This window comes from Mustela erminea, chromosome 2 (assembly GCF_009829155.1).
Source record: "Mustela erminea isolate mMusErm1 chromosome 2, mMusErm1.Pri, whole genome shotgun sequence".
Classification (NCBI taxonomy): domain Eukaryota; kingdom Metazoa; phylum Chordata; class Mammalia; order Carnivora; family Mustelidae; genus Mustela; species Mustela erminea.
This window is the reverse complement of record NC_045615.1, coordinates 110,824,867-110,837,329: the sequence shown is the minus strand read 5'-3', so window position 1 is coordinate 110,837,329 and position 12,463 is coordinate 110,824,867. Positions and strand designations below refer to the sequence as shown.

Below are 12,463 nucleotides of genomic sequence, written 5' to 3'. Positions count from 1 at the left end.
AGAAGCAGGCTCCCACTGAGCAAGGAGCCCAACATGGGGGTAGATCGCTGGATCCCAGGATCCTGGGATCATGACCTGGGCCAAAGACAGACGCTCAACCAACTGAGCCACCCAGGCGCCCCTAAAAACTCAATTTTTCATAAAGAGCTAGTCTTCACTCATCATCCCTAACTGACCATTATTCTTTTGCTTAAAAGTAATAATTAATACTAATTATACAAGTTATCCAGGAATGCAATGACCTTTTAAAAAATCAGATAAATAGAGCCTCATGAATTTGTATTATCCTTACTTAGAGGCACTACTAATATCTGTATTGTTCTTATTTTAGTGTAGATATTCCTAAACAAGTATCATCAACTACCCTTTTATTCTTACTATCCCTGCTCAAATTAAGGTCTTTAATAAGCCTCACCTAGATAAAATTCAACAGCCTACCAAAAGATGTCTCTTTTTGTGTGAACAAAAGGCTACTTAAAGGTAGAATTAAGAGTTTAAGCTTACACAATTTGGTGCCTTTAGGCTGAAAGTAATATGAAAAACAATCCTGATGAAAAATGTCATTTTTAGAATGTCAACTGGGACGCCTGGGTGGCTCAGTGGGTTAGGCCTCTGTCTTCAGCTCAGGTCATGATCTCAGGGTCCTGGGATGGAGTCCCACATAGGGCTCTCTGCTCAGAGGGGAGTATGTTTCCCCTCTCTCTCTGCCAGCCTCTCTGCCTACTTGTGATCTCTCTGTCAAATAAATAAATACAAATCTTTAAAAAATAAATAAATAAATAAATAAAATGTCAATAAAAATCAAGTTATAAAAACTGCAGAACTATGTATGATGAATAAACTGACTCGCCTATAAAATGATACCCAAGAGTAAATAAAAGGTCACAAATCTCTGGCCATGAGATTAGGACTTTCAGTGGTATCAGCACTCTTTGGGTTCTAGGATAAAACTAAAGGAAAGAAGCTAATAATTATCAAAATCATTAGCTTAGAGTTCCTGGTTTCTGACAGGCTATAAAACCTTCACTCATCTTTGAATCCTTCCCTCCCATTTGAGTACCTTACCACTCCAGCTTTAGCACAATGCATAGCATCCATAAGTTTTTTAAAAATAATTTTTTAAATAAGTTCAGAGTAGTTGTTTCATTAATAGAGTACAAATCTCAAACTGCATAAATACAACTTAAAATGGACCCACCAATTTTTAATTACCATGATATAATTTTTTTAACCATTTTAAAACACATTCATTACAATGAAGAGCACTCAAGAATTAGAAAGCCTTTCCCTAAAGCTCTCTTCAAGAATTTATACTTAAGGTCACTTTCTAAAACTTGTGTTGGTGTCTCTTTTTCTTCCTCATATTTGGCAAGCCTAATTTAATATCCCTGATTTCTTCCTTTACAAGAATACCTCAGGTAACCCGAAATTGTTTCATATCAGAATTCTGAATACCTCTTTCTGCTACAATATGTCTGAAAATACTTCTCTCAGATTATGAGGAAGTAATTTTTCCATTTAATTTTGTTTCTGTACCTGAATAAGCTAATCCTATCTAGTGATGTTGCTCCAAAAAGAAAGCCATTCTATTTCTAAGGTATTCTTTCAATAATAATTAAAATATAATTTTCAAAGTTTTCTTCTTTATAAATGAAAAAAAGTTGATTAAAAAGTTACCTATTTCAAAACTCACAGATTAAGTGACAGAGGAATTATAAGAATCCCTGACTTCTCAGAGCCAGGGGAAGCAAGCTCCTTAACTACGGATTTCAGCAATCCTGTGAAGCAATCCTTGAGGAGAGGCTCTCCCTCTGTTACTTAAATATTTACTTCCTCATATTTTCTTTTACTTTCTATAAGCATTTACTACTTTTATATTAATTCATATTATTGAGCATTGCATCAAACTCATTTTGGACATACTGCAACATGGCCCAAACAGCATTATAATGAACACTCTAATTAAATAGTGATATCTGAAACAATTATTATTGAAACAGTAGATTCACACATATTTTTTATGATGTTACTATCAACTCAAGCTGTAAGTTTCCATTTTGGCTCACATTTAAGATCTTTATCTTTGATTCAATATTTTGCCTACAAATTAAAATGCATTTATAGTTTTGCCTCCTAACTTATGTGGAATCATTATAAGCAAAAGCAGAATACTACATTCCACATAAAGAGAATTCAGGTCTATAATTCCTATTATATGGAAAAAGCTTTTTAAAAAATGCATCAAGGGGCGCCTGGGTGGCTCAGTGGGTTAAGCCTCTGCCTTCAGCTCAGGTCATGATCCCGGGGTCCTAGGATCGAGCCCTGTTCTCTGCTCGCAGGGAGCCTGCTTCCTCCTCTCTCTCTGCCTGCCTCTCTGCCTACTTGTGATCTCTGTCTATCAAATAAATAAATAAAATCTTTAATTAAAATAAAAAATAAAAAATGCACCCAAAGCACAAAGTTAAAAATCTACACACCAAAATCTACCAAAATATACGTAACTTTTGGCCCAGCAATTTCACTTCTGGGAATCAACCCCATAAAAATCCCAAACATACATAAAATGTAGAGTTAACACAACTTTATCAGTGAAAACTGGAATCACAGTAAACATCCATTAACCAGAGAAGTAAATTAAGCACTGCCATCATACTATGGGATAATATGTTGTTAAGAGTGTGGTAAATTTATGTGCACCAACATATAATGATCAGATATAAGAGGTTGGGAAAAAAATCAAAAATATGTATTGTGTGCTGTGTTTAAAAAAATTTACATAAATTTTTTAAAAATTATGTATTTTAATATATGTGTAAATAAATGTAAAGAAAGAGGTCTGAAAGTGTATATCCTAAATTGATAACTCAGATAAATGGGATTAGGAGATGAAAAAAATTCCATATTTTTCTTCTACATATTTGAATTTTGACAAGAATTGCATTCATGTTTGACTTAGTAATTTTAAAGTGAAATGAGGATAATAATCTTGGAAAAGCTTTATAAAACAAAAAGCTAAATAGTGAAAGTTTTAATTGATATTAAACTAGCCACCAAGGTTCACCTTGTCAGTTGGAAAAGTATGGCCCATGCACCAGATACGACCTGCTGCTCGTTTTCATACAGCTTGTAAGCTAAGAGTTTTACATTTCTATTTTTTTAAAGATTTATTTATTTATTTATTTGACAGATATTGATCAGTAGGCAGAGAGGCAGGCAGAGAGAGAGGGGGGAAGCATGCTTCCCGCTGAGCAGAGGTCCCGATGTGGGGCTCTATCCCAGGACCCTGAGATCATGACCTGAGCGGAAGGCAGAGGCTTAACCCACTGAGCCACCCAGGTGCTCCAAGTTTTACATTTTTAAATGGAAGCTTGTTTACACATGGATGTATACACAAATACACTTGAAAATATATACAGATGTGGGGCGCATGGGTGGCTCAGTGGGTTAAACCTCTGCCTTTGTGTTAGGTCATGATCTCAGGGTCCTGGGACAGAGCCCCGCATCGGACTCTCTGCTCAGCAGGGAGCCTGCTTCCCTCTCTCTCTGGGCCTACTTCTGATCTCTCTGTCAAATAAATAAATAAAATCTTTTTTTAAAAAAAATATATATATACAGATGAAAATTATATGAAATTAAAATTTAATGTCCTTATAAGTAGAAAAAAGTTTTATTGGAAAACAGTTACAATCATTCATCATATATTCTCTGTTTTTGAACCCCCACAGAACTGTCATTACGACACAGGTCTACAGACGAAAATAGTTACTATCTACCCTCAGAAAAGGTTTGCCAACCAATTTCAAAGAGTTAACACATCCTCATTATCAACTTTATGGAGAAATGTTCATAATCACATCCTAACGGTTTTAAGGAATGTCCCTAAACATACTGACTTTTTACTCTTTCAGTGTACTGTCCAGCACAGAATATTCTTCAGAAAGATTCAATGTACATTCCTATTTATCCCTACCTAGCCAAAAAATGATTTTTAATTGACCCCCAATCAAGCATGACTTTGAAAGAGAGGGCTAGAGGGTTGACACAGGCAGGAACAAAAGTACAATTCAAACAAAAAGAAAAACTTTTACCTTAGTAAATACTCTGCATATACTATGGGCTCTGGCAGAATCTGCTCCAAAAATTCTTCACCCTCATCTCCTTTCGATTTCATGTATTCACAAAGGACACGCCAATACAAAGCATTTTCAGGAGTCAACGTTTCTGTTGGAATCAGTTTCCTTCATTTAAAAGGGAGAGAATAAAAAATGGGAAATAAAAAGCAGACCTGATTTAAAACTAGCATCCTTTTAATTTGCAAAGTCATTATCTTATCTACCCACACACAAATGAAAATATTTAGAGAAAAAGAATCAAACAAGCAAACATACAAGAGGGAAGCATGTTGTTGGACTTTCCATGGTAAGCTAATGCAAAAATGGGGAAAAAAAAAGAATGCAGCTCAAGTAGTCTATGATAAGGTAGTGAGTTCTTACACAAGGAGGATAAAAGAGAAAAGTCATCAACTAGAGCAAAGAAAACACAAGTGAGGTAGACAAAAGCTTTTGAAACAGTCTGAAGTAATCAAAAAAGTACTAGAAAAGAACTAATTTTAATTGTAGAAATTCCTGAGCATCACATTACAAGTAATGAATAATATACCTGCCATCGTTATTTTTACAGATTTCTGCCAGTTCATTAAGAGGAGTCACTGAAAATAAGGCATTAAGAACAGAGACTGCCACTTCAGACGAATTTTCCACATCTAACCGATGAAGTAACTCTAATATATTTCCTTCAGTGAAACGTAGCCAGCCTTGGAGAAGATGCTTCTGCACTGCTTGTTTCACAGCATCTGTTAAGTCATTTGAAATATAAGTGAACAGAGGCTCCCTCTAGCTTCCATTTCCTATATTTTGTCTGTATTAATTACCTTTTATCAGATTAATGTTAACATAAAACCAACATTTATAATAAAAATGAGAAGAGACTAAGAACAAAGAAAAATACTGAAGAAAAAAATAAAGGTACAATAATATTGCAAAAGTCACAATGCTGCTCACTTCTAATGAAAATGGAAAAGGCCCAAACCCAAATGCTCAACCACTATCACAGCCTACAAAAATTTCTGCATTCCTTCTCCACAGGGTTCACGGACTACAGTGTTAGTCCTAACATTATGATAGCGATTTTATTACCCGATGCCTGACTTCTTCTATTACATGACTGCTATTTGCAGAAGTGAATCATACAAGCATGTATCACTGAACAAACTTTATTCTTAGTTTTTAGTCATCCTCCCAGTCATTAGTCTGCTGACAATGTTTTAAAACTCAAGTTTTCTTGCTACGGCAAAATTAAGCTATCTTAGTCTTCTCATGGAGTTTGGAAATTTAAAATATATGATTCCTCGGGGCGCCTGGGTGGCTCAGTGGGTTAAGCCTCTGCCTTTGGCTCAGGACATGATCCCAGGGTGCTGGGATCGAGCCCCACATCAGATTCTCTGCTCAGCAGGGGGCCTGCTTCCTCCTCTCTCTCTCTCTGCCTGCTTCTCTGCCTACTTGTGATCTCTGTCTGTCAAATAAATAAATAAAATCCTTAAAAAAAAAAAAAAAAAATATATATATATATATATATATATATATATATATATATATATGATTCCTCATCATTCCTGTAAGCAGAGTCTCTAGTTTTATATATATATATATATATGATTCCTCATCATTCCTGTAAGCAGAGTCTCTAGTTTTAACAGAGAGAAAAAGGAAAAAAAGGGTGCCTGGGTGGCTCAGTGGGTTAAGCCTCTGCCTTCCACTCAGGTCATGATCTCAGCATCCTGGGATCGAGCCCCGCATCGGGCTCTCTATTCGGCAGGGAACCTGCTTCCCTCCCCGCTTTCTCTGCCTGACTCTTTGCCTACTTATGATCTCTCTGTCAAATAAATAGATAAAATCTTTAAAAAAAAAAAAAAGGAAAATTATGCTACTCTGATCATTCCTAATTTCTGTTTCCATAGCATGGCATACATTCCTATCAAGATATACACAAAGGGTAGAGTGCCTGGGTGGCTCAGTCCATTAAGTGTCTGCCTTCAGGTTAGGTCATATTCCAGGGATTCCTGGGATTACACCCAGTGTCAGGCCTTCCTCCTCAACCTAAGTGGGAGGTCATCTGCTTCTTTCTCTCTCAAATACCAAAAAAAAAAAAAAGAAAGAAAGAAAAAGAAAAGAAATACACAAAGGGAATAAGGGAATAGATAGCACTTTTTTATATGAGAGAGAGTTGAAAAGAGTTTCTGCCCTACCTCTGATATAAATTAGCTATATAGCCTTCAGACATAGTTTCTTCATCTGTAAAACACAGGAAAATTTTTAAAAAAACACCGCTCCTTTAACTACCAGGATCTTTAACCCTTTGAAATGTTTTCTACATGATGTAACCAGCTAAACTTTGACAGGCCAAGTCAATGACAAGCTTACTTGACATAATTAAGGACACATGCTTTCTAAATCTTCAAAATCTACTACAGCAAAACCTAGTGATGTTTTGTATATACAGAAGTCTATCTTACCTGATCTGTCATTAAGACCTTGTTGAAGGAGCATTACTCTCTGAGCAATGGACATAGCTCTCATATGAACCTTTTCAGCTAAAACCTTAAAGAGATAGTAATGATAATAAGGTGGTCATTAAACTCAACAGTCTACATATTTCATAACTCGTAATATTTCCATCTAATAACCCAGAATTTCCAAAACAATTTAATATCTGGTAACACATTCAATGTAATAAGAATCTACCTAAATTATCTATACTCTCCATCCATAAAAATCTCATAAAAATACATAAAAATTGAAGAAATCATTATTACATGCCAAATATTTTTCAAAAATATTTTGAGAATATGTCTACACAAGTTACTAGGCCTATTTACCTGATAAGCCAGCTTTCTGACAGCCTCCTTTACATCCTTGGTGCGCTCCACAATTTTTGCCAAAGTCTTTGCTGATGGTGCAATACATGATAACACAGCACGCCTAACTTCTGGATTTGAATCATTTTCAATCAAAGTAACATATGCTAAAAATAGAGCAATACATTTTAGTACACTAAAGAAATATTATCTATTTAACCACAGTCATAAGATAGCCCACATTTTGATATCGGACAACATGTTTTATAAAAATATTCATTTTGGGGGCACCTGGGTGGCTCAGTTGTTAAGTGTCTGCCTCCAGCTCAGGTCATGATCCCAGAGTCCTGGGATGGAGCCCCACACCAGGCTCCCTGCTCAGCAGGAAGCCTGCTTCTCCTTCTCCCACCCCCCCCCACTTGTGTTCCCTCTCTTGCGTGGTCTCTCTGTCAAATAAATAAATAAAATCTTTAAAAAATATTCATTTTTTAGTCTTACACATTTAATTTTAGCGAAAGATTTTTCTCTGCCAACTTCCTCTAAAAAATAGAATAAGAGGGGCGCCTGAGTGGCTCAGTGGGTTAAAGCCTCTGCCTTCGGCTCAGGTCATGATCTCAGGGTCCTGAGATCGAGTCCCACATCGGGTTCTCTGCCCAGTGGGGAGCCTGCTTCCTCCTCTCTCTCTCTGCCTGCCTCTCTGCTTACTTGTGATCTCTCTCTGTCAAATAAATAAATAAAATCTTTAAAAAAAAAAAATAGAATAAGAAATTTGTCAATAGACTAGGCACAAAGGCTAAAACTAAAAACAAAGAGCCCTAAAGATTATGGAAAATCCATCAATAAGATTATGTCTTTGCTAATCAAGATCTAGAAGAAAGGCTAGCATAGCAGGCAATATATTTTTAAAATAATAAGGCTTTAGGGGCGCCTGGGTGGCTCAGTGGGTTAAAGCCTCTGCCTTCGGCTCAGGTCATGATCCCGGGGTCCTGGGATCGAGCCCCTCTCTCTGCTCCTCTCTCTCTCTGCCTGCCTCTCTGCCTACTTGTGATTTCTCTCTCTGTGTCAAATAAATAAAATCTTAAAAAAAAAAAAAAAAGTAAAATAATAAGACTTTATAAAAAAAAAGTTCCGTTTTACTCCCTGAAACCAAATCCATTCCCTGTATGTAAATGTTTATTCACCCTTACTTTTCCAATTTTCCCCAGTTTTTTTTTTTTAAGATTTTTATTTATTTATTTGACAGAGAAAGAGAGAAAGAGAGATCACAAGTAGGCAGAGAGGCAGCCAGAGAGAGAGGGGGGAAAGCAGGCTCCCTGCTGAGCAGAGAGCCCGATGCGGGGCTTGATCCCAGAACCCTGAGATCATGACCTGAGCTGAAGGCAGAGGCTTAACCCACTGAGCCACTCAAGCACCCCTTTCCCCAGTTTTATACTTAAGTACATGTTGACTATTAAACATTTATTTTATACAATATTATGTGTACCATTTAACACCAAAAAATATTAATCAAAACTGACTATAAAGCTAGTAACAAGGACAAAGAGAAAAATGAAAATGTGCCCGAAACGTCGTAGATAGGCATATATGGAAAGGTGGAATATGGTATCTTTACAAGCCCAGAGGCAGAGAAAAATTTCTTAAACAAAAGAAAGTGCAAATCAAAAAAAAGAAAAGAAAAAAAGCACAAGTCATAAAGTCAGAGACTGATTAATTTTGACATTAGTAAATTTCTAACAGAAGATATCCCAAAGAGGTTGAAACAAAGAGCCATCTAAAATTTAAAAAGATCTACAATTCATACAACTCCAGAATTTCTTTCCAAAAAAGAGAACACATTAATAGGCATTATATAGAAGAAATACAGCTGACTGTTAAATATATGAAAAGATGCATAAAAAGGATATATATCACACACACAAACAGATAAACAAAAATTTTAAAATCTGACAATATCTAACACTGGAGAGAATATGGATCAATGAATGTTTTTATGTACTGTTACTGGGGTTATTAATTGGTAAACTGTTTTGTAGAACACTTGTATCTTATCTAATAAAGCTGAATGTGCACATATGCTAATAAGTCCACCCTAGGTATATATCCCAGAAAACACTCTTTAACCTGTGCACCAGAAGCCATGATAAGAAGTTCATAGCAACAACACCATTTTTGCAGAGCAAAATAACTGGAAACCAGATGGTCTGTCATTATTAGAAATAATTAACTGTGTTACAATTTATACAACAGAATGCTCTAAGACAGTAAATATATCAACATGGATGAATGTTATAATTATAAATATATTATTGGAAAGTACAGAAAAGTATGACTCATATAGCATACAAAAATGACAGGTAAAACTTTTTAAAGGTACACACATGTGGTTAATTGTTTAAACAGAAAGACAAGAGAATAATTAACCCAAAATTCAGGATAATCATTAACTCTGAGGGAGACTGGGTGGGACATAAGGTAGACTTCAAAGGCACTGATGATGCTCTAGTTTTTTAATTTGGGTGGTGGCTACCTGGGTATTTTAAAAAATCATACATATATTAATATAAATTATATATATAACTTGGTTACATATATAAACTATAAATACATATATAAATTAAATATATATACATATATACATATGTATATATATTTGACCTATACGATTCTACATAGAGAGAGAGATGGGGAAAAAAAAGCTCTCTACAGAGAATTTAACAAAGTCAAGGAAATGAAAAAGAATTTAGGAAGTTACACCTACCATTAACAACAGGACATTCATCATCTTTGGGATCCTGAAGTCGTGAAAGGGCCAGAACTGCCTGTATCCTCACATTTGGAATTTTATCTTTCAATCTAATAAGCATGGCTTCATTAATTTTATCAAACAAATCATCATCAATCTGGGCATTTTCTGGCATACTTCCCAACAGCTTGTTTATGAGCTGGCACACTCTAAACCTAACTGCATTGCTGTTGGCTTCATGAGACTGAAATGGGAACAAATCACAATTTATTTACAATCACATATCATTTGAATTTGTTTAGAATTCAGAAACTTACTAAAGTTCTTCATTACTAAAATAATTCATTACTCGCAGAGAAACTACAATGCTACCTTTATCCATATGCAGACTAAAAGTCTCACAATACACACAGTATAAGCTAAATTCCAAGAGCATACTTCTCTTTGTAGTAATTCTTACTTTACTTCTAAAACAGAAAACTCATTTAAAATGCTCTGAGAACTGGCTAAGAGAGATCATTAAAAACTTAATACTGCAGTTACTTTAAGTCCATTTTTTAATCTCAATGACAGTTCTAGTATTTCCTACAAAAGCCAGAGACTCATTCACAGACATTTTCTCAGTTAATAAATATTTCATTCTTGGGGCACCTGGGTGGCTCAGTGGACTAAGCCGCTGTCTTCAGCTCAGGTCATGATCTCAGGGTCCTGGGATAGAGCCCCACTCCCTCTCTGCAGGGAGCCTGCTTCCCCCTCTCTCTCTGCCTGCCTCTCTACCTACTTGTGATCTCTCTCTCTCTGTAAAAAATAAATAAATAAATAAATATTTCATTCTCTAAGACATATAAACTCCCATGGCCCTTTTAATATGCAAAATTTTCTACAATACTTCCCCAAAGCTCCAGTTTTCATACCTTTAAAAGAAAGGTAAACAAATAATTTAAAATGCCACCATCTTCCTCTTCCTCATCATCTTCCGTATCTGACTGGTGAAATGAAGTAACAAACTTGGCTGCAAAGTCTATTACTCTCTCCACGGCTGGTTCACGTTTATAGACCACCATAGCATATTTAAGATAATGAACAAACTCCTCATGAAAAACTGTTTTAACATCCACCTGAAAGACAAAGAGAAACCCTTCACAAACTGCACTGATAACAATCCCTTTTTCCCAACAGTACCAGAAGACTGCTGAAAGCCCTAGTCATAACTCAGAAAAACTAAAATCATTATTTAGTGAACTCTCAGTTCAGTTTCCAAACGATCAAAGGGAAAACAAAAACAAACAAACAAAAAAACCCTGCACAAATTTCTCTCCAGAAAAATGTACTTTTCCAAGGAAAACAAATGTGAATAGTGACAGTGAAAGGATTCCTTTGACTCTTAATACCCTTGAATTCTCAATATGCTTGGTGCCAGATTAGTAAAAATAAGCTTCCTCATGAAACAACCCAAAATCGACAATGGCTTTCATATTTTACCTTTAGCCTTAATTTTACACAGCAATTACCTTTTCACATCCTATCTCACATCCTTAAACCCGAGTATATTAACTTAGTTTTTCTTGGACCTCAAAATAATTTATTTTCCCGAAAGTCATTGTCCTATTCTTCTCAAGGCACCACTCCAAACAGTAGTTACATAAATAGAAAGATCCGGGCCTTAAGGGTTAATTTGTTATTCGGTGATTCCATTCAATTTAACTGTGAAGACTCTGGCGTTCCTGATGTGGGCGGTGACCTGAGGGACAACAACCGCTGAACCTCCCCGTTCGGTTCCACCCAGCGGCGCGGTCCGCCAGGTGCTCGTAAACGTTGCTTTCCAAATTCACAAAGATTTAACGGTCCGCGCCGGAGGCTGCTGGGGAGAGGGGGTGCCCGGGCGACGTCGGGCAGGCCTCCAGGCCTCTCCGAACTGGTTCAGAAGGTTGGAGTCCGGAGGGTCATGGGAGGCTCCTGGGGGAAGCTGGTCCCAGGGGGGCGAGGGGCGGCGGCCGAGCCCCCGGGCCGCGCTTACCGTGCGGTAGGTGCGGCTCAGCGCCACCACTAGCTTCGCCTGGTTTTGGTGCGGCTGCTGCGCCAGCTGAAAGGCCTCCTTAACCGGCAGCAGCTTCTTCTCCGCCCCCATGGCAGCGGGACCCGGCCGGGACGAGCCTCGTCCGCTGCGGGCTGCAGGAGCCCTACAGAGCTAAGGTCAAGGATACAAAATCGCCTCAGGTCCGGGTTCGGCCCGCGGCTGAGCACCCAGGGTGGAGTTACCGCCTGAGCATTCAAATAACTCCCGCGGGAGAAGGAAATACCGCGAGACTGCCGCGGGAGCGGGAAGAGAGAGGGCCACCTCCCTCAAGTGCGGCACTTTGGACGCATGCGCTTAGGATCTGCGCGGCGGTTTTGCGAGTGGGAAGTGGCGTTTGTAAGAGGATCGTCGGCTTGCCCGGAAGTGGTATCGGACACCTGCCGGAGGGCGGTTTTGCCGTCCAGGCAGAGGTAGTGGTGCCAGGCCTATCCGGGTCGTGCCCCTGGGCGTGGGGCGAGAAAGAAGAAAGGATCTTCTATGGGTGAGAACAGGGAATCAGCTGAGGGGAACAGTTTCTGCTCCGGCTAAATAGGGGAGCTGGGGATGCCAAGCGTAGGGGTTCGTTTAGAGATCCGTCGAGAAGGGGAGAGGGCGTGCTGGAGGCTGGGCAGCGGCCCGGCCTCCGCTGAGAAAGCAGACGTTCCCGATCTGCTGAGGGGGGCGTTACGAGGTCTGCTGAGCGAAGCGCGCCTCCGTCATTTTCAACTTTCGGACGGCGGCTGGTGGAGGG

General features: G+C 38.1%; 1 protein-coding gene across 1 annotated transcript in view; it reads right to left on the bottom strand.

Annotated features, from left to right (window-relative positions):
• Positions 1-11,936, bottom strand: part of NCAPG (non-SMC condensin I complex subunit G) — a 50,834-nt gene extending 38,898 nt beyond the window's left edge. The window contains exons 1-7 of the mRNA XM_032333961.1: positions 11,674-11,936; positions 10,571-10,774; positions 9,672-9,900; positions 6,935-7,080; positions 6,572-6,656; positions 4,660-4,852; positions 4,089-4,238 (exon numbers count right to left, since the gene is read on the bottom strand). Of these exons, the coding sequence (XP_032189852.1) occupies positions 4,089-4,238; positions 4,660-4,852; positions 6,572-6,656; positions 6,935-7,080; positions 9,672-9,900; positions 10,571-10,774; positions 11,674-11,784 (1,118 nt within the window). The 5' untranslated portion in view covers positions 11,785-11,936. The remainder of the gene's footprint in view (positions 1-4,088; positions 4,239-4,659; positions 4,853-6,571; positions 6,657-6,934; positions 7,081-9,671; positions 9,901-10,570; positions 10,775-11,673) is intronic.
• Positions 11,937-12,463: the final 527 nt, after the last annotated feature.